The following is a 20,174-nucleotide window of genomic DNA, read 5'->3' on the forward strand; positions in this document are numbered from 1 at the left end:
TTATTTCCAGACTGCAATTCTGCAACATTAGTGCGTAGGCAGAATTGGGCACTCAAGAATAAGAGACAAAAGAATTGTATTAATCACCCACAGCCACGTCCCTTCCCTTTTTCCTAAATAATAGCAGCATAGTATATGATGTTCTACACATATATAATACAAATGTAGCCAAAGGCATGACACAGACACTAGTTTATTTTGTCAAACATCAGATGAGAAATTCACTTATTCTATCATAAAGGTTTTAAAATATAAAAGTAACCACAGAAAAATCATAGCTTTGACTAAGTCACTCCCAAATTTGGCCTCAGAAACAGATATCTGCAAACTTCATTTTTAAATTTAAGGTTGTGTGTTTTAAAGGATTTTTGTTCCAGAAATTTAAAAAATTATTCTCCCATTCCTTGCTGAAACTTCTTATCCATCTCATTATAAATCAAGAATATACTTCATACTCAAACTATGGCACAAAAAAGAGTTATGACCAGAACATTTGCCATTTATCTTTTTGTCTTAATACATGTTGGTATTTCTTATTAGACCAATATTTAGTATTAAAATTGTGTTATTCTTTTTAACACAGAAACATCTTAAAAGCACTAATCGGTCCTCATGATGGTTCCTGAAGGTAAGAAGATACTATTATCCTGGTTTTATCCAAAGAGAAAACTGAGGTAAGGACGTTTAACCACTTACCCAGTGTCACATCTTGTGTCACTCAGGTCTGAAATCAGACCATGATTCTGTAGCTCAGGCATACTATTTAATTTTAAAAGTCTTTGTAGGATTTAGGCATCTGTCTCAAAGCAACTGTCTTACCATTTCTTCGGGAGATTATGTTACATCAGAAAGTGCTAAATCTGTGCTCCCTTGAAGCCTATGTATGACTACACAGTTGTCTTTAAAACATTTCAAAACACAGAGAAAGAGAAAACCCAAAAAACTCAGAGATATTTAATATATCATCACATCCAAAACAATTACCTAACAAGCTGTCAGGTGCAGATTTACCAGTTATGCAAGAAAAATTAAAAGTTTTCTTGAACATTTTTGACAGTGCAGCATCTTTGCTCAACCAGTCCTATAACAGCGAATGTTACAAATACCTCAGAGAAATATGAAACTGTGTTGTCACAGCTGACTTTGAAGGGCTTTTTCTGTCTGTTGTGTTTCTATTCCAATCTCTTCACCTCTTGTGCAGCTGTCAGGGTTAAAACAAATGTAAGACATACCTTAATTGTACTAGTGTGTGCACCGGGATATTCTTTTTCCTCCAGTGTTGACCAACGTTGTATAAATTTTGACACCAGAGGATCATCATAGTCAACTATCTGAAATCCTGAGACGTTAGCTCCTCCAAACTGAATTTTTGACAAATCTCCATCAGTAAAACCCTGGGCACAGAAAACATCGTGTCTGTTATTCCAACAGTTTTGGTAGATCTCTCAATAGTATTTACAAATAAAGAGTTACCATATGACTTCTTCTGCAGAAGTGTAAACCAACATTTTCCTCAAACAGGATCCAAGTTTAAATCTCAGGCTGCCAGGACTAAGTTGTCCGCTCCGCCATGCAGCAGTGCCCCTTGTTGCTCACTAGACATACCTCTCTGTAGAGATCCAGCAAGGGCTGAGCGGATCAGTCCTTGCCATGCTTGCCTTCCTAAACAATCCTGTTAATTTCAATGGGACTGCTTAAATGAGAAAGGGAACACTGACATGAATAACAGTTAGGCAAGCAAATTTTAGTCAGGAATAGTTAGAGCCACAGATGTGTCCTCATTTTGCTAGGAACACTAAAGCATGAGGAAGGACTTAGCATCTCCCCTGTCTCCTCCCTCTGGTACAAAGAGCTACTTCTCATTCTTACGAACAATACATGTTTTGTTTTCTGTGTTCTGTGTTATAACTTGCCCTAAAAAACCATACAGATGAATTTACATGAAATACTGATTTCAGATACTTCAGTTTAAATAAATGCTCTGAGTCAACATAAAAAGAAGTACCAACTCAGACCACATTATCAGACATTGCTACAATTGCTATACTAGCTGCTCTTTAATTATTGCATCTTAACGATACTGATCAATGATGTATTGCTGCATGCTATTACAGACAATTCTAGAGGAATCACAAAACTTTCTTCAATATTATTGTGAGCTTGATGTTTGAACAGGGACATTCGTAGTATACTTAGACCTCTTCTCCATCTATCAGCATGTTTTATTCTTCAAATAGATCAATTTCTTGACTGACTGATCAGACTGGAGAAGAACATTATTACATTCCAGAGAAGAAGAAAGAAGGTGGATTCAGTGAAGAAGATGGGATATGATCAAGTACTAAATAAGTTTTCTTTCTGACAAAGTTTTAAAATCGTTACCACATATACTTTACAAGATATCATTAAAAAAATCTACAATATTTGCATTTATACTGTGTAAGTCTGCAGGAAGCAAATATGATATTAAACACCTTCAAAACTCAAGATTCAGAAAGTTTTAGATCTGTTATAATCTTAAAAGCATTGGCTAAAATAGCAAACAGTTAATATAATGAAATACGCTATGCAATTTTTTCTAAAATGTTCATTTCCCTTAAGACTCAAAATACGATTTATACAACATTTGCAACAGAAAACAAAAATGTCTGACAGGGAATTTTTCAATTTTTTTAAGTTGTTTATGCTTGCTTTGTGAGTATAAGTGGCTTAACTTCTAAAACTAAAAATCAGTTAATAAATATAAAAGTGAAACTCCGCTGTTCTGGTTTTAAAGAGGCCTTTAGAGTATAAGGCTTCTTCACACCTGTGTGGGGATATACATGATTCTTTAGAATACTGCCCATCTGGAGGAGGAAGTGTTCTGATCAAAGGTTGGAAGGAGACAGCAGTCATGTGTGAAGTGTGATAGACACAGTATGGACATTGTTTCCTCAGGCCACACTTAAAGAACTATGGATGACAGAGAGTAGAGAACTCTGGGCCCTGCTGGAATTTTTATCAAACACTATCGTGGTCCAAGAATAAATGACGAAAAAATTGTTTACAGGCACTCACACCATTCAACTCCCAAAACTCTTTTCTGGAACACAGTAATTGAGACTCAAGCCTGCACAATTTGCTTTGTCTGTTACAAGAAAAATGTTGCATTAGATTACCTAGCTTCAGAAAATAAGTAATGTTGACTTCAATGTCAGTAAAACGGCCCTTCACCTTTAGACATAATTTCAAAACAGTTACCTTGACAGAATTTAATGAGTTTCACTTTCCCCTTACGAACACAATTAGTTATACTGTATAACCAAACATGTTCAAGGAAAAATTAATTCAAACTGGTTACCAAGCCAACCTGAGGCATGAAGGTGTGTAAAGCTGAGACTCACTCGTCTAGCAGAATGAAGGCTGAGAACTGTAATTTTTACGTACTCTAGAAGTACCTTTAGCTTGCTGAATGAATGTATCAGACTATGATGCAGAAAGTCATTTTTCTAATTTCCGTACCCTACTTTTCTAAAGTATGTAGAAAACCAAATGAAGCTTTACTAAAGCTGCTGAGCCACCTTCACTCCCATTGAGAGGAATATAACAGGAGGCGTTTAAGCCCTGAAAAGACTCAGATGATAAAATAAATACCATCTCAATACATGCATTCATTTAGCAAGGATAAAGACATTTTAGCTTTTTTTTCTGTTTTCTAGAACACATTTAAAGCAAAATACTAGTTGATGTGCTTCCATAAACAGTAGAATGAGTAATACAGGTATTTTAATATTAAAAATGCTTACCAGATTTGCAATTATATAATGGTATCCTTTAACATGTTTACCAATTGTGATAACCTGTAAAAAACAAGAAATACCTCCGTAACGGGGAATGTTCACCTGATACACTGACTGAGACTTAAAACTACAAAATGCAGTATGACGTAAAAGCTAGTTACAAGCCTTATGGTATGGAACACTGAGTTTGTTCAGTGCTTTACTTTTTATTTTACCTAACACACCATTGAACATACTCTCTGCTGGTGCAAACTAGTTATATTGAAGTCCAAGTCCCAAGATCTGTAAACAGAGGACCTGAATGCTAATTACTATGCTGCATATTAAAGGCGTAACCTAGACAGGAGGAAGTGGACATCATGCAGTAGAAGCACTGCGTGTCAGAGACTCCTGCTTAGATTCTGCTCCCTTTGTTATAGAATTGTAACATTCTTTGAACTAGAAAAAGTTTAAGAGCCTGCTGACATTAATGAAAGCCATCTACATTATGAGGAAGTCTTTTAAAGTTCAAATTGCTGTTTATTGCCTTAAGGCTTCCTTCAAAGCCGGCTGGTATTTTCTCAGCAGTCTCCACTGGCAGGCATGTAGCATGGATTCTTCTCACAAATAAGCCTAATTAAGACTGTGTCTGCACGGGAGAGTTTGCATTTTGTAGCAAAACTCGTCTCCAAAGAAAGCATGTGGGAGATAAGAGGACTCTAGAGATTTTTCATCTTATGCACAATGGGAAAAACTGAAATGAAGAGAGGATGATTCATTTATTTCCTCATTTAACTAACATATTCAGAACAGGTATCTTACCAGAATAGCCTACGTACCAGGCTAGTAGTGAACAACATTCCACATACTTCCTTTAATGAAGTTATAGAAACACTACTGAAGGCAGTGTTTAACACTAAGTTTTAGATTACTACAGTTACTCCATTACTTATTTTTTGAGTTCAATATATACACAGTATATGAACTTAATTATTCTAAAACAGTTACTTTGTTCAGACTACTTAAAACTCATTACTTACTCAAAGGTTTAAGAACTATGTTCAGAAGTATTGCTATTTCTTCTGCAGATGCTACTTCCAAAGAAATTCCCGTTACACCAAATTAACTCTCCTGTATAAAATGCTTCTTCATCACCAGTATCTGAGAGAATGACCAGGAGCTGCAAGTCTTCAGATCAGTGGTTAGTAACTCTGCTCTAACTGCCACTGGGCACTATTTCATTAACCTAACTCTCTAAAACATTGTCCTGTGGTTCAGTGTTGGCTCTAAAAGCTATGATGAAGGATCTGTGGACATAAAATGTATTCACCAGTGAGCCTAGTTTAGACTAGCATTTCAAACAGGATAGACAAGAAGTGGCAGTAATTGCAATGCTGCCCAAAGGGTGTTACAGGAGGAAATGAAATTCCGTAAAGGAAGCTGGCTGAGAAGAGATAGAGGCTATATAATCAAGAGCGTGGTAACACTGAGCTGCCAAATCAGAGAAGAGGAATAATAAACTAGTCTGAGAAGAGTTGAGGGGCACCAAAATATTTTTCAACTTCAATTTACATAGATCATTGAAATCTGGAAAAGAAACTACAACACAAAACAAAAACAAAGACCGAAGAAGGAACTTTGCAAATACATCATGTGTGTATACACACATGATCCAAGGAGTATAGAGTGAACTGGGTGAACTTGAGGTTGTCAACACAGCTTAAAATGTTAGTGAGATAAACCGAAGTACTACAACAGAAGGTTTGTTCAAGAAAAGAAAGCAAGGAAGAAAGTACAGTTGCTGCTCTATATATCAAGAATGCAAATAATACTTCAATATTCAAGAAAAATCTGGTCAACAGAAAGCATGTTATATGTGTCTCAGTAAAAATACACAAAAAAAGAAAAGTGATACTGATACAAAGGGTCTACTTCAGGCACCCTCCTGAAAAGAAGGAAAGTGCTGAGGGGCAGGAAATAAAGGATTTTTTAAAGAATAAATTTGGTAGCAAACCAAGACTTGAAGGTATTTTCTACTTTTGGAAAAAAAATATTCAAAAGAACACACTCAAAGGATACTCACAGGTCAAGAAATCCATTGTTCAGCACAGACCTTCATTTTAAATAGATGGAGAAAATTAACAGAGAAAGAGTTATTTTAGGTTTTATTTTAGGCTACTTGAGAAATCGAGAGTGGTTTTACTTTTTCATGTAAGGAAGGGAAGTTACAGAAACAGAGCATAAGGAAAATGGAGTTAAAAACCAGCCCAAGCTCCAGAAACTGCTAGGGTATGTGCAAAGAGAATTTCAGGGCTAAACCGGTATGAAACAGCTGACAACAGTTGAAGAGAACATATTCTAGGGCATAGCAGTAAACTATTTTGAGAAAAACATCTAATTGGAATTACAGTAACTGACATGTGTGGCTGATCCAGTTACCTAGAATTCTTCAGGGACTAACAAAACAGCAGAAACAAAAAAAAGTTTATCTATCCGTATGCTTAAAGAGTAACGCAAGTCTGTGGGGATAAGCTGAGAAAATCTAAGACTCAAAACAAGGCAGAATCTGTCAAAGTGTAATTAGGGCAATAAAAATATCCCAGAGCTGCAAGTAAAATAGGAAACAGCCAAAGAAAAAAATAGGTCTGTTACTAAACAAAGACAGTAAAAATGAGTGGTAACTAAAGAGTAAAGAGTGCTCTTGTCTTTGAAAAGTGGTAAAAGGAGAAGCTGAAGAAACATAAAGTCAGCCAAACTTTCACATCAGGGAAGAGATTATAATGAATATTATATACTTAATTTTAGAAGAATGTATAGGATAATAAGATGATAAACAATTAATATAGTCTTGTCAAGGTCAAAATACGTCAAAGCAATTTCTTTCCTTTCTCTGACACGATAGCTAGCCTAATAGATAATGAGGAAACAGCAGATGTGACATATTTTTAGTCTGATAAGGCCCCTGTCCGTTACAAGCTCTTAAGGGAACACGGACAAGACAAAAAGTCACTGTAAGGCAAGTGAACAACCTTTTGAAAAGTTGGAGCAAAACCCGCTGAAGAGGAACAATAAGCACTATTTCTTTAAAGCATTGCTCTTCTCAGTACATTTCTTGACATGGATAACAACTCAGAAAATATGATTTTAAAAATCTCCAGAAGATAGGGAGGTTGCAAAGGCTCTGCACAACAGGATCAAATTCAAACTGATCTTGAAAATTAAAGAAACGGTTTGTGGATATGAATTCCAAATAAAACAGACAAATATAATGCACTCCATTTAGGACACTGGTCATTGCCTGACAGTCTCCAAAATGTAATGACCTTCATATCAAAGACTGAAATAACAAGCCCTTCAAAAAAACCTACAAACCAATACATCTACACTCCAGTGACGTATCCCTACAGATGCTGCACAGTCTCACGTGGTCAGGCTCAAGCCAGCAGGGAGCTATCTTTATAATTTTCCATTGTGATCTGCATGCATAAACAGAAGAAATAAGATACGGAAGAATTAAGACAGTAGACTTTCCTAGACACTAGGTCTGAGGAGTTGGATTTGAAGTTAATGCAATAAAATGAATTGGAGCACTGTGATGCTGTTATGAAAAAGAAAATTAGAAAAAAAATCATTTTGGCAAATAATATATGCACGTGTGAAGAGAAGACATAATTTTCTCTTCTGTTTAAAGCTCAGGAGGCCTTAGCTATGGAAAACAGCATGTAATTTTGGTTAACGCACTTTAAGAGGGAGAAAAAATGAAGAGAGACCCAAGGACAGAATGAATAACGAAGAGCTTAGAAACATGAACTATGAAGGCAGTTAAAAGGAGAAGAGAAACTGTTGATACAGCCTTCCCAAGATGTAAAACATAAAAAGTGTAGTAGAAAATACATCCTAGGTCTCTTAAGGAGAACTAATCCCTAGAGATTATGTAGCTGTTTATAATGCACTACATATAACAGTGTATCAACTACATATAATATAGTGTACTCTTTAGGTTGCTAAATAGCTTTATCAAGGTTTAAAAAAAACTAAAAAAAAAAAAAAATCCAGATATAAAACCATACAGGATCATCCAGATATATAGAATTATCTTGCCTTTGAGCAAAGGGAGGGATTATAGGATTTATTACGTTCACTTTCTGCCCGATATATATGTGGTCCTCAACACAAACCCGTCACTTCCAAGCGATACATATTAATCACAAAAATAGGATCAAGAGAAGTTATCTGTTTACTAAGTAGAATAAAGCTAACTGCTGTCACTAAAGAATGGAGAATAGCAAACCTGATCAACAATGTCGTTGACTTTATCACGCTCACAGTCCAAAATCACTCGCCTTTCCTTTTTTACCTCTAGATCTTGAAACAGTGAACGGTAAGTTTCATCTTTTCTGTCATTGTTGATATTTCCTACATTGATAGCAGTAACTTGCCATTTCTTTTCAGCAGCAGAATCCAGCACAGCTTGCAATGTTGATAAGCCTAGTGAAGCACAGGAGAAAACAGGAGATATGACTGATAAAGCTTCAGAAATAACAAGCATCTAGAATGTGATTTATGAGATTACTTAAGACTCCCTGTAATTTGTTTGGCCTGGCGCACATTTTAAGGACTCAGAAATGAAGATACGTGTGGCCCCAACCAGTTTCTATTGCATGAAATTTCTGTACATTACTGCAAGGAATCGGGGTAGAGCCTTGTAAAGACAACCTTCTGGATTTCCTTCAACCTTCTTCAGAATGGGATTTTGTCAGTTTCACTGATCCACTACCAAAATTCCACATGCTGGGAAAGAGGTCTTCTAGGAGAAAAGTGATCAAATTACAGCAAGAAGACCCGCTGCTTATTATGAATGCTATTGAACTGCTTCTCTTCTCAGCATTGAGCAGTACCGTATTTAAACCCGGACCTTCCTGAGGTCTATGGCGAAATTCCCACATTAATGGAGTTATTTTTTCTGTTTTCTGTTGCCTATGGTCATATCCCTGATTATGAAAGAAGATATGCTGAGATACATTTTTCCACATTGATTAAGCAGGTTCAATGCTAACACCTACAAGCAGTCTACAGAAGTCTGCTTCCATTTTATCCTTTCGACATGTTCCTGCCAGGAAGCTGCAACGTCTGTACAGCTGCAACTGCATACAATATGTTGTTAAATCAGCAAAGATTTTACTTGACTGGTTTTCCTTTTCAAGGATTAAATAACAGAGTATACAAACTTGAAAATTACTGATGGAAATGTATTTCTGCTATACAACAAATACCATTTTAACAACTTCCAGCAGTACAGAAATTAGACTTGTTATGTTTAAATTCCTTCCAGAGAATTCTACATAATTCTAGAGAGCAATTTTAAGGCTAGCAGATAGTACTATAGAAAAAAAAGAAAATTAGACTTTCTCACAAGCGAACTGATGTTTTCGCACATTCATCTCCCCTGGAAACCACGGAACACCAGGAGTAATTTTTTTGAGACAAATGTCTAACTTGGTAGGTAAAGTTTCAGGTATAACTCTCATGAGAAATAGTGGTGGTTATGCCCAGAAACATAGAAATAAAGCACTAAGAATTAATTTGGCTAATTAATTAGTTTGTAAATACATCATTAAATTAAGATTGGTCAGCCTTTAGCAATTCAGCTTTATCAGTGAAAACGGTAATGACATACAGACTGGTCATCAGCAAAAGTAGAAAATGGCAGGCTTCCAAAAACAAAAATTCAATTATTATCTCAAATAGTTCTAATTTTCTATGTCATCTTTAAAGATGATTGATACAAAGTTTTCTATGTCATGCAATGAATATTTATTTTAAAAATAGGTAACTACAGTCCAAGCATACTTGTAAACTATAACATGTTAAAGATAAAAGTGGAGAACTCATTCTAAAAGGAAAAGATGATTAATGTAGGCAAAATAAAAGATGTAGGGAATATCTTAAAATATTGCAAAGCACTAAAATAAGTCCATACCTCAAAATAATGTTTAAAATAGTAATTTAAAATAATTGAATAAAAACAAACCACACATGCACACACTCCCCCCAAACTGAAACAGATATAATCTGAACCATTGTTTCAGATCTCATTTAGTAGATTTTAGGTCCTCCCATCCATCTACATGTTTCCTCTCAGTTAAACAGAATCTCAGTTAGGCATAAATTAATAAAGGCTATTAATGTCAATACTATCCATCACAAAGGGTTTCTATATTTTACTCCTCTGATCTACCATTTTCCCTAAGGGCTCCCTTTTCCTGGGGTGCTCTCTGCAGAGATGCCAAATGGCTGCCTGCATTTCTTGCCTTTTATGGGTGGTAGATTTGTCATGCCCATACAGTTTAGTTTATTCTGATAGCAATAACACATTGCAAAAGAACAACAAAAAAAACAAACAAAAAAAAAGTGTTCACAGCAGTACTCCTGTGGACATGGAAGTATTTGCAGAGCAGTAACAGAAGTGGGACTCTGCAGAGGGGAAAACTCCAACAGCTTCAGTTACTTTTTTATAAACTGCAGGAATACTGCTGTTTGGCAATGTCATGTGCCTGAACTTCTTTTGGTTATCACTCTTAATTCAGTGAGCTCTGAAAAGGAGGGCTGAACAAAGGCTGAGTAAATTAGTAATTCTGTTATAGATAGAATCCTTCAATAATGTCACTATTTTTTCCAAACCCCACTGTTTAGTACTGGGAACACAGAGGAGGCAAGGAGGCAAAAGGACTCTAATCCACACTGCATGACAGCAACTGCCATATTAAGCCAATACTAACAAGCATAGACTGAACAGCCTGTATTCTTACAGATAGGAACGAGATACAGAATTGCTCTGCACTTAAACTATCGAGCCCCTAAATCACACAGGAGCTATAAATGTAGCAATAAATTATTCTTTTGGAATAAGACATCAAACTAATTCCTATTAGCTTTCACAGCTTCCATGAAGAGTAAGTCTCTTGTCACTACACCAACACTTATGCAAAAGTGTTTAGAGGAATTGTGGACTCTGTGTATCCAGAGCTTGATGTAAGCGTTGCTGACTACATACTGCTTGGCTCTGCGGGTTAACCTTGTGCAATCAGTGGGAACACTGAGGAGCAACGATTTACTCAACATAAAGGTAGAAGCTTCATGCCTTGGAGCTTGTTATCACAGGGGTGCCTTGCCACAATTAAAACAAACAAACAAGAGAAAAAGGAGAAACCACAGGGTGACTACAAGAAACAATTTCATGCTGTTACTCCTGGCCAGATGCAGCCACTGCAGCTCACAAGAACTATGTGTTTTTCAGTATTCCTAAATATAAACCACGTGCAGGTCACATACTGCAGACTGCTGCATGATTGACAGAGTATTGGCTAATTGGCTAGTTTTACATATGACCTTTCTAAAAGGACAATGAATGTTTCTGATTCTAACATGAATTGGAAGAGGGTCTGCCAGAGAAATGCACTTGGGGTTCACTTTCTCACATGACATTATTGTGTAGGCTACATAACAGTATTAGTTTTTCTAACTTTAGTGCTTACAACAGTGATAAACAACTGTCTTGAAGAATGTTCAGCTTCTGAAAAACAGAATATATTAAATAGTGTCAGAATGCAGAGAATCTAATGTCATCTCATTACTCAACAAACCATGGTGTAGTATAACAAACCTTTAAATCTAGTGGCACCTTACCATTTAATGTGCATGTAATATTCAACTCTGACCAATGAATATGCAGGGAGCCACAAAATAGCCTTTTTAAAGGGAAAAGGATAAGGTAAGAATAGAAGAAAAGTTAGCCAAGAACTAATAGGTAAGGAGAACCTGAAAACAGAATGACAATAATGGAATTCCAGAAAGGGTGGTCAAAAAACCCCCACTTCTATATAATGCTGCCTATTCGCAAAAAACTGATATACCATGATTCGCAAATGATCTTTCCCAGTTCATAAACTGTTATATTATTATTACTACAGCTGTAAAAGGGCATAGGACTTGAGGAGGCTGTACCTAGGAGTAAACCACTCACAAGCAGTGGGTTTGGGTTTATCAACAACAAATAAAATCTAAATTCAACAGAGGGGAGGGATGCTAGCATTTATCAAAAGCAGTCTCCGAAAAAGCACGGACTGCATCCAAGATTCTTGCTTGCTAGGTGTACAGTTATTGATTTTGCATGTGTGGCGAGAATCTACGGTAGCAGATCATCTTTCATGCTCAGAAGTTTTTTTTCTTTAGATAATTCTTGTAAAAAAAAGAGAAAACTTTTCATAGGAATTGTTTTACAACACATGATTAATCGCACACTGCTTATCAGCACATTTGTGATTCTATTAATATATATCGTAATAATTTCATTACCATTTAAATAATTTTTTCTGTCCCAAAAGCTTATTCATAAATTTAAGCTTACACTTGCTGCATGTAAATATTCCTTTCCTCGTTTACTTTTCTAATACTAATTCAGCATTTCAGTGACTTACATCTAGCAAACAGCATGCAGGTAAAAAGTACCACATCTTACCTCTGTCACTGTCATACAAATATGCAAATTTGGTCCACTGATAGTATTCAATCAAGCTAAGAAGAGCTCCCTTGAGGTCAGGTCTCATCTGAATGACAAAGGGATGTGTTCCATCTGTTGGGAAGCTGGGAGTTATGAAGGAGACATGAAGAGTCCCACAGAATGATGTTATGGTATTTACAGACTTCTTGTCATAGAATCCAAAAATAGCAAACACTCCTCTTGAAAACTGGGAGCAGACTAGGAGGGAGAAAAAAAAACAACTCAATTAGGTGGGACAATTTTAAAAACAACCATTAAAATCTCTATCATGTATATATTTCTAAGAAATAATGAAAATATCAGATCACATAAGTACCAGGAAAAAACTGTAATACTCTGCTTTGGAGATTATTATTTGCTAGTATTATTAATCAGTATTATAAATCATTTGCTAGAAACAACAAAAAAATCAGAGATGTGGTTCACATCCTTAGACAATTAATTTAGAAAAAACCATCATGTTATTCTAAAATTCAATTTATACTGTAAAGAATAGTGATGCAAATAACAGTGGCAGCTGTAATGTAGAAAATCAGTCATTATAACCACACATAGTATTACGGAAACAGATAATTTTAGTCATGTGAAAAATAAATTGGCTCTGAGGTCAAGACTCAATGTGCCTTTTGCAAAATACCTTAAATAACTTTCAATTTGGGGAAATACAGAGCCAAAAGTAGAAGAAAATCTATTAAAAGTAGAAAAGTAAGTTGATATGCTTTAAAACCTTTCAATTTCAAGGCATTATTTTGATTCCAACTTTGTGGAACTCAGCAAAAGCTGGTCCTTCTGAATGACACTTGCAGCCATGCTGCAGCAAGAATAACCTCACAGGTGCAAATAACACGCTGATTATTCACTTTTTATCACTGTAGACAGTTCAAGCCAATTGATGAATGCTACTGATCAGCGTGTGTAAAAGACCTTGTTCTTCTGGGTTACTCTTTGACAGTGCAGACTATACTAGTGCCTAAGTTCTAAAACCAGGGGACAGTACGTAAATGTTCATCTCTGATGAACTCTCATTATCACCTATGCATTCTTTGGCTTGCACAGAGTCACCCTGAACAAGAGACATCCTTCTAAAGAAAACATCGAGTCAGCCTCATTGCAATCCCTGCTACACCTGACCTGCTTATAGATAGAAATCACAGTGTAATTGAAGGTAATTTTGCCCAGCTATTTAGCGCACTATCCTTGAATGTAGTTCACATAAGGGCAAAAATAATTTGACATATTTTTAAAATTTCTCAGATTTGAATTTAATACAGTATTTTCTCTTTTAAAGTTATCTCATTTTCATTTTTTTTCTAAATCATGCCTTTATGCCTTTATTATTCAATGCTATTTCCTTCTTGTGGCTGTGCCTATCTATCTTTGCTATGACAGTTATCTCTCATACTCTAATTTTATACTCCAATTAAAAGCACCGTAACAGTATGGGTGAAATTCTGAGTTTGCCAGTTTCAACATTTATCACCTATTAGCTTTAATTAGGTCAGAACTGCACCTCAGGTGAGAGAACACAAGTGATTAAAAAACTTGATGAGTAATACTCCTTTACAAAAGGATGTTGCAGGTTTTCCAGGGCGAGGGTACAAGATGGTCAGACCTCTTTCAGTCCAGCTGCAAATGGTTACATAAAGTTCCAAGTTATCTCAAGTGTTAAGCGTGTAACACCTCACGTAGAAAAAAAGGTTTCTGAAAAAGGCTGTGAACCTTCTGAACAGCTTTTCTGTTTAAGTTACTGGAACTCTTGTTCTGTTCCAAATCACTATGCTCTCACTGAGACAAAACCAACTCACTGCCTCACCACACACTCATGAACAACTGTTTCTAATCTGCAGTAAAGGCTAACTACTTTCCGAACTTACGAACTTTCTGAACAATAAATGTGTTAATGTCTCATAATCCACCTTCAAAAATGCATATTAAAATGAAGCACCAGTTTACATTTGGATCCCTGGGCAAGAATTCTGCAGAAGATTGTTAGTGGTACAGTACTCCGATCTTCTGTATTAAACCATTTTAATACTGGATATAAGGTGACAGCGACAACAGTGACACCATCCCAGTGACACCATCACTGAAAAATAGAAAAGTTTTACGTGAGTGTTGCTGACTCCAAGGATGCTATCACATCTCTTGCCACACTTAATGCTTTTATTCAGTCACCAGTCAATGATTTAGGCACAGGTGAAAGAATGCTGCCTACAACAGCCAACAACCAGGGCCACTTGTTTGCCTTCAGGAAAATTTGAAAACCATAGGTGGTGCCTTCTCAGAAGCACCACTGCCACCACTAATAGAGAAAAGCCTGGGTCTCCAAAGCAATGTACTTCAGCCTCTGTTTCTTTTTCTCCCCCATCCTTACCTCCCCTTCCTGACACTGGAGAGATCTGGACCTGTCAGGCCTCAGCAAAACATCTTTGGGGTAATGAAGTTCAATCTGCCCATGCTGGTCAGAAGTTTTAGTTAAGGCTCTGTCCTGGCTCCTGAACTCACGTAACTACATAGAACTCAAAATCCATTTACAAAAAAACTCTGCTTGGAAAAAGGAAAAAAAAAAATCATCACAACTCCTTGTGATGGCAAATAAAAAGAGCCCAGATGACTTACACAAGGCTTCAAACACGAACTGGGATTAATTAAATGTGGGCACGTACTGGGTCTGGCTCAGATGGTGTTCACTTCCCACACAACATCCAATTCGGTGCTGTGTTTTGGATTTGTGGCCAAAAGAGAGTTGCTAACACAGCAGTTTTAGCTATGGCCGAGCAGTACTTGCACAGTGCCAAGGCCTTCTCTTTTCCCCTCTGCCCACCTCAGCAAGTAGACTACAGATAGGCAAGAAGTTAGGATGGGACACAGGCAGACCAGCTGACCCAAACTGGCCAAAGGTATATTCCATTCTATGTAACATCATGATCAGCCATAAAACCGTGGTAGAGGATGAAGGGGGCGAGGGGCTCTGACTTACAAGGTGGCTGTTGCTTGGAGACTAGGCATTTGTTTGCTTGTAGGAGGGGGTGAGTGATTGCCTGTGCATCACTTATTTTTTCTCTTTCCTTCACTTGCTAAACTGTTTTTATCTTGACCCACAAGTTTTCTCACTTAGGCTCTTCCTATTCTCTCCTCTGTCCACTTCGGGGGGCGGGAGCGGGGGCGGGGGGGAAGGCAGAGGAGAGCGAGTGGGCATGTTGGGGTTTGGCTGCTGGCTGAGGTCAACCCATGACAGGGTAAAAATTATTATCTCACCTTCCACTCACAGGACAGACCTGTTAATACCCCTGGCCTGTGGTTGAACAGGTGAAGGAGTTCTTTACTCCTTCAGTGACACAAACACGCATCCAGTCCATACTCTTCGGAAGACAACTGCTGTTCTTTCAAACTGAACATCCTCCCTGACATGGCACAAACTCATATCACCTCTCTTTACTAGTTACTCAAATTAGTGCCTGAACACAGTTCTTTTGGATTAACACAGCAAACAGCTCTCCATTTAATAATCTTTACACTTGATAAATCATCAGCCTTTACATGTATGTGTCTTCTTCTGGGGAAGGTGGGTAAAACTGGATTTTTGATCTTTCCTGCAAAAGTGAGAGACAAGTAAAAAGCACCACCTGCAGCTGGACAAGTCAAGTCTCTGCAGTCCTAACTACTTTTACAGGAGCTGCAGGAGTTTAAGAGCTGAATTCCACACACAATCTTTACAAATGACATGATAAAAGCAAAAACATTTTATATTTTTAACATTATTATTATGAAACCTGCCACAGAGATATAAAATGTTATTTAATTCAGCCAGAGCCCCCTGGATGTGAGATAAAAACTCTTTCTAACACAAACCATGAAAGTAAGGACATGACACACATCAGCGAATATTAAGCTATGTGGGTCAGCCAGAAAATCAGTATCAACTTTAATCCAGGTAAAAATATTTTTTTACCAGCAGTGATGAGTGTCATATTTGAACAGTGAAGAACCTCAGTGCTGTGCTTTTGTGTGTGAAATTCCTCTAAAGATAAGTGGGAGGGCACCTATGCCATGAAATAAAAGCTGGCTAAAAGTAAGCATTGAGGCTTTGTCTCTAGAAAAAATATTGCAGTTGTTCTGGTGCACTTGGTCTCTGAGGAGTGGGAGGGAAAAGAAGGGATGGTATTTCCTAAGATATAATGGTGATCCAGTGGACAGTGGAGAAAGTGTAATTGGTTTTGGCAGAATTCCCACCTTAGACTAAGTCTACAGTCATGCTGTTATTGCTGGAAGACATTAGTTTTATAATGGTGAATCACAAGCTGTTCACAGTTATTAGATTAAAAAAATCATTATGCTTGGGAATCGTAAGTCACTGAAACGTGAAAGATCTATTTTATTAAAGACATTAGAAGCAACTGCCAGCATATATTTTTTTCAAGCTCTTCTATATGAATTGGTTTTTTAGGGGTTTACGGTGTCCTTTCTGGAAATAGTCCATGGCCTGCTTAGCAACAAGAGGGCAAGAACATAGTAAGCTAATTTTGTGATCACTTTTCTAGACAGACTCATCCAGAATGACAAATAACAGGGAATTCCAAGAAACAGGGTAAATAATTAAAGGATTCTAAGTAACAACAAATCCCAGAACATTTTGTTATAGTTAAGAACTAAGTATTTTATATTTGAGTTCCCCTTGTTCTTCTACTAACATAACCAGGCAAAACCTAGTTTGCCCTTGTTTTCCAGAGCATTGAAAATGTGTCCTAGTCTTTTCTTCCAAAAGCTAGGGCCCAGATTTGTTCAGCAACAAACTTAAGCTTAAGCCTGGAATGAGAAATAGGTGCCTGGTCAAAGGACAGCCAAAACTACTTGCTCAATTACTAACTTTTACATTGTTAACTACATCTGGTTTTTATTAGTCCTCCCTTTTACCATGATGCACTCAAACCTCTCTCTTTCACACCTTCTCCATTTTGCTATCCTGTTTTGTCAATGAACTCCATAAGCAGGATATCGTGATATTCAGCTCTGTGTCCATTACTGGTTCTCCAGAAACAAGGAAATACAGCAACACACATTGATTACCTCTCATCATATAGAACATATTTGTGATGCGTGTCATCTTCAGACTCAGCAAGTGCCAACTGAAGCGTACATATGAAAATTTAGAATATAGAAATATTTCAAATACACTTAGCTTTACACAGTGAAGTGATGCCAGTTTAGGAACGCTAGCTCATTTTCATGACTGAAGAATTCAATCTTCAGATGCATAAAAATCACTTAGAAAGAGTTGCATTTGAATAAACATGCTTAGAAACTATTCCTGATCAAGTCTTCCTAAGCCAAGATTTCCATTCCAAAAGGCAAGTAATGAACCTAATCATTGTTTACATTCAGGGACAACTAAACTGAAAACAGAAAATTAGCAAAGTGCTCATTTAACTTACTGAAACAAACGTCTAATAGTAACTGCAGAGAGGTAACTAAGTTTCCAGAAAGTGTTATTATGACTCTTAATATTCTTTTCAGTTTTCAAGTATTTCTGTATTTGTATTTATAGGAGAGTTTCGATATGTGGTTTCTGACCAAAGACAAAAATTTGAAATTACTAAGAAAGTATTTGTCATTCAGTGCTCAGATATTAAATGCTGTCTAGTATTAATGTGGCTTTATGCTATTTTATTACACTAACTTTATTTACTATAGTGTTAAAAACCCTGTTTTAATATTAACATAGTGCATTTTTTTAAACTCGCCCAATAGAATAATCATTCTCTTATTTCCAAGAGAAAGAAAATATGGCACAAGTGTAAACAAAGAGTCAAGCACTGCCTTTGCAAAAGGGGCCCAAAACAGAAAGGAAATGCTCATCAGTCTGAAAAGTTGACAGATGAATTGGAAGGAGCCAGGAACAAGACGTGGAAACTGAATGTCTAGTTGGTAATTTCAGCTTCTTAAAACTGACACTATGATCAAGCAGACAGTAGAAAGGAACCACAAACAATAGATGAAACAAAAGTAGCAAAAAATAAGAGCCACAGCTGCCAAAAGAACTCACATATGATTGAAACTGCATCAGAAAACCATTATGAAAATAAAAACCAATATGGATTACTTCCCAAGCCACTAAGAAAATTGCAGCATGGCAGAAAGCATACCGTATACACTTTTATAGACTAAAGAATGTTTTTTGTAGAAATGTTATAGATAATCTGTACGGTCTGTTTTACCCATTCAGATTATACTACTAGCTTCTAGATGCGAGAGGTCAGCTCTTCAGGAAGAGTGAGTACAGCACAGGGAATCACGCAAGTCGATCCAACCATTTAAACAGCACAACTTTAGATGAAGTTACTTCTTCTAGGATCATGGTAGGCCAACTAAAATTGGGAAAAGGCAGTTCCCCAAGGCTTTATGCTAGGCTTCCATACAACATGGACACAGAAGCCAAACAAAGGCTGGCATTTTAAAATCCCAAGATATCTTTTACCAAAGCTGAGGCAGATCAATGCCAATTAAAGCATCAATGGCAATCGGAACTAAAAATATGCCATACACTGGACATCAAAGCATTGAATTACAGAGAAAATACCTTCTTTTTTTGTCTCTTTTTGCAATTTTTTACTCCATGTAAATGGAGGATAATAAATAATATATAATGAGGATTTTTTTTTGTTAAACCTGCGTGCCTGTAATTATAGCCATTAAATACCAAGCTAAACTGTGTATTTTCCTCTTTACAGGAGATGTATATCGTGGTAAAAATTCAGCACTGGGACAAATAAGCATTGTATATTGAGCTCACCCACAAAAACAGAGAATGAAGCAGATTTAATATACTTCAGTGATGTGCTCCTCACCTGTACATTCAGTGTTAAAGCACAAAACACAACTTACAGCAACAGCCAGGTAGTTGGCAAACAAACAATCCGTACCAGAAGGGGAGCCTCAGCTTTCCACAGAGATGTCTGGAGAAATTCTCACAAAATTTAAATCCTGAGGCTGGAATGTCTGTAGAGGACAATTATGGTGGAGCAGGTACAAAGGCTGTTTTTCCACCTTTTCTGGCAGAAATGTGGTCTTCAGTTACTGCTAGGGCCCAAATTGTTTGCTCAGAGATTATGCAACCAAATTGAACTTTCCCTACCATGTTATTAGCAAAAGCAGCTTTGGTCATTATGCAAAATTAGAGTCAAAACCAGGGTTGCTGTAGTACGAAACAAACTCAAAGACCAGAGGAGCGGCAGATTAATCCATTTCAACCATACTTCGCACCGAGGAAAGAAACTTTGTGCCAGTATGGGATATTTTAAGCAAGTACAGAAAAGCCTTCTAGAAGTTAGTGACCCATATGTTAGCAAAGTACATGATGATATGGCACAGCTTCTCTATATGCTAATGCTACAATAATGAAGGTGGTAAGTAAACATCACGTTCAGAACATCATGTTCAGATTGAAACAACAGGTCAGAAAAAAGTCTGCTACAATAACAGTTGCATTCCACCACATATTGCTTGGCTGGGTACAGTAAGCATTTGAAAATCTTTTTCACCACTAGGACAATTACCATGATGCTAAACAAATCACTGCAAACAACTCTGAAAGAATCATGTTAAAACACTTATGCTTTTACAAATAAAATAAGATTTCTGTAATAATATTACAATGCAATTCAAGTCTTCTCATAAATAAAACTGCCCACATTCCACACAATTCTTACACAGCTCTTTCCAGGCCTGTTAGGATCCTAGTGCATTTGTCTAAATCCTCAGTACTGCCAGCTGCAGTAGATGCAATGCTTTCCAAACGCTGAATCTGATGACCTGGCAACTCTTGTTAAAACCCAGAAATATAATTTTATCCTGTATCC

General features: G+C 36.8%; 1 protein-coding gene across 1 annotated transcript; it reads right to left on the reverse strand.

Moving 5' to 3' along the window:
- Window positions 1-1,190: 1,190 nt before the first annotated feature.
- Window positions 1,191-12,516, reverse strand: LOC104499792 (glutamate receptor 2-like; the record flags this gene model as incomplete). The annotated part of the gene is made up of 4 exons (XM_010143347.1): window positions 1,191-1,394; window positions 3,786-3,839; window positions 8,050-8,246; window positions 12,277-12,516. Coding segments are annotated over 4 exons (695 nt in total), but the record flags the coding sequence as incomplete, so codon positions are not given.
- Window positions 12,517-20,174: the final 7,658 nt, after the last annotated feature.

The sequence above is a fragment of the Buceros rhinoceros genome, unplaced genomic scaffold (assembly GCF_000710305.1).
Source record: "Buceros rhinoceros silvestris isolate BGI_N320 unplaced genomic scaffold, ASM71030v1 scaffold20889, whole genome shotgun sequence".
NCBI lineage: Eukaryota > Metazoa > Chordata > Aves > Bucerotiformes > Bucerotidae > Buceros > Buceros rhinoceros.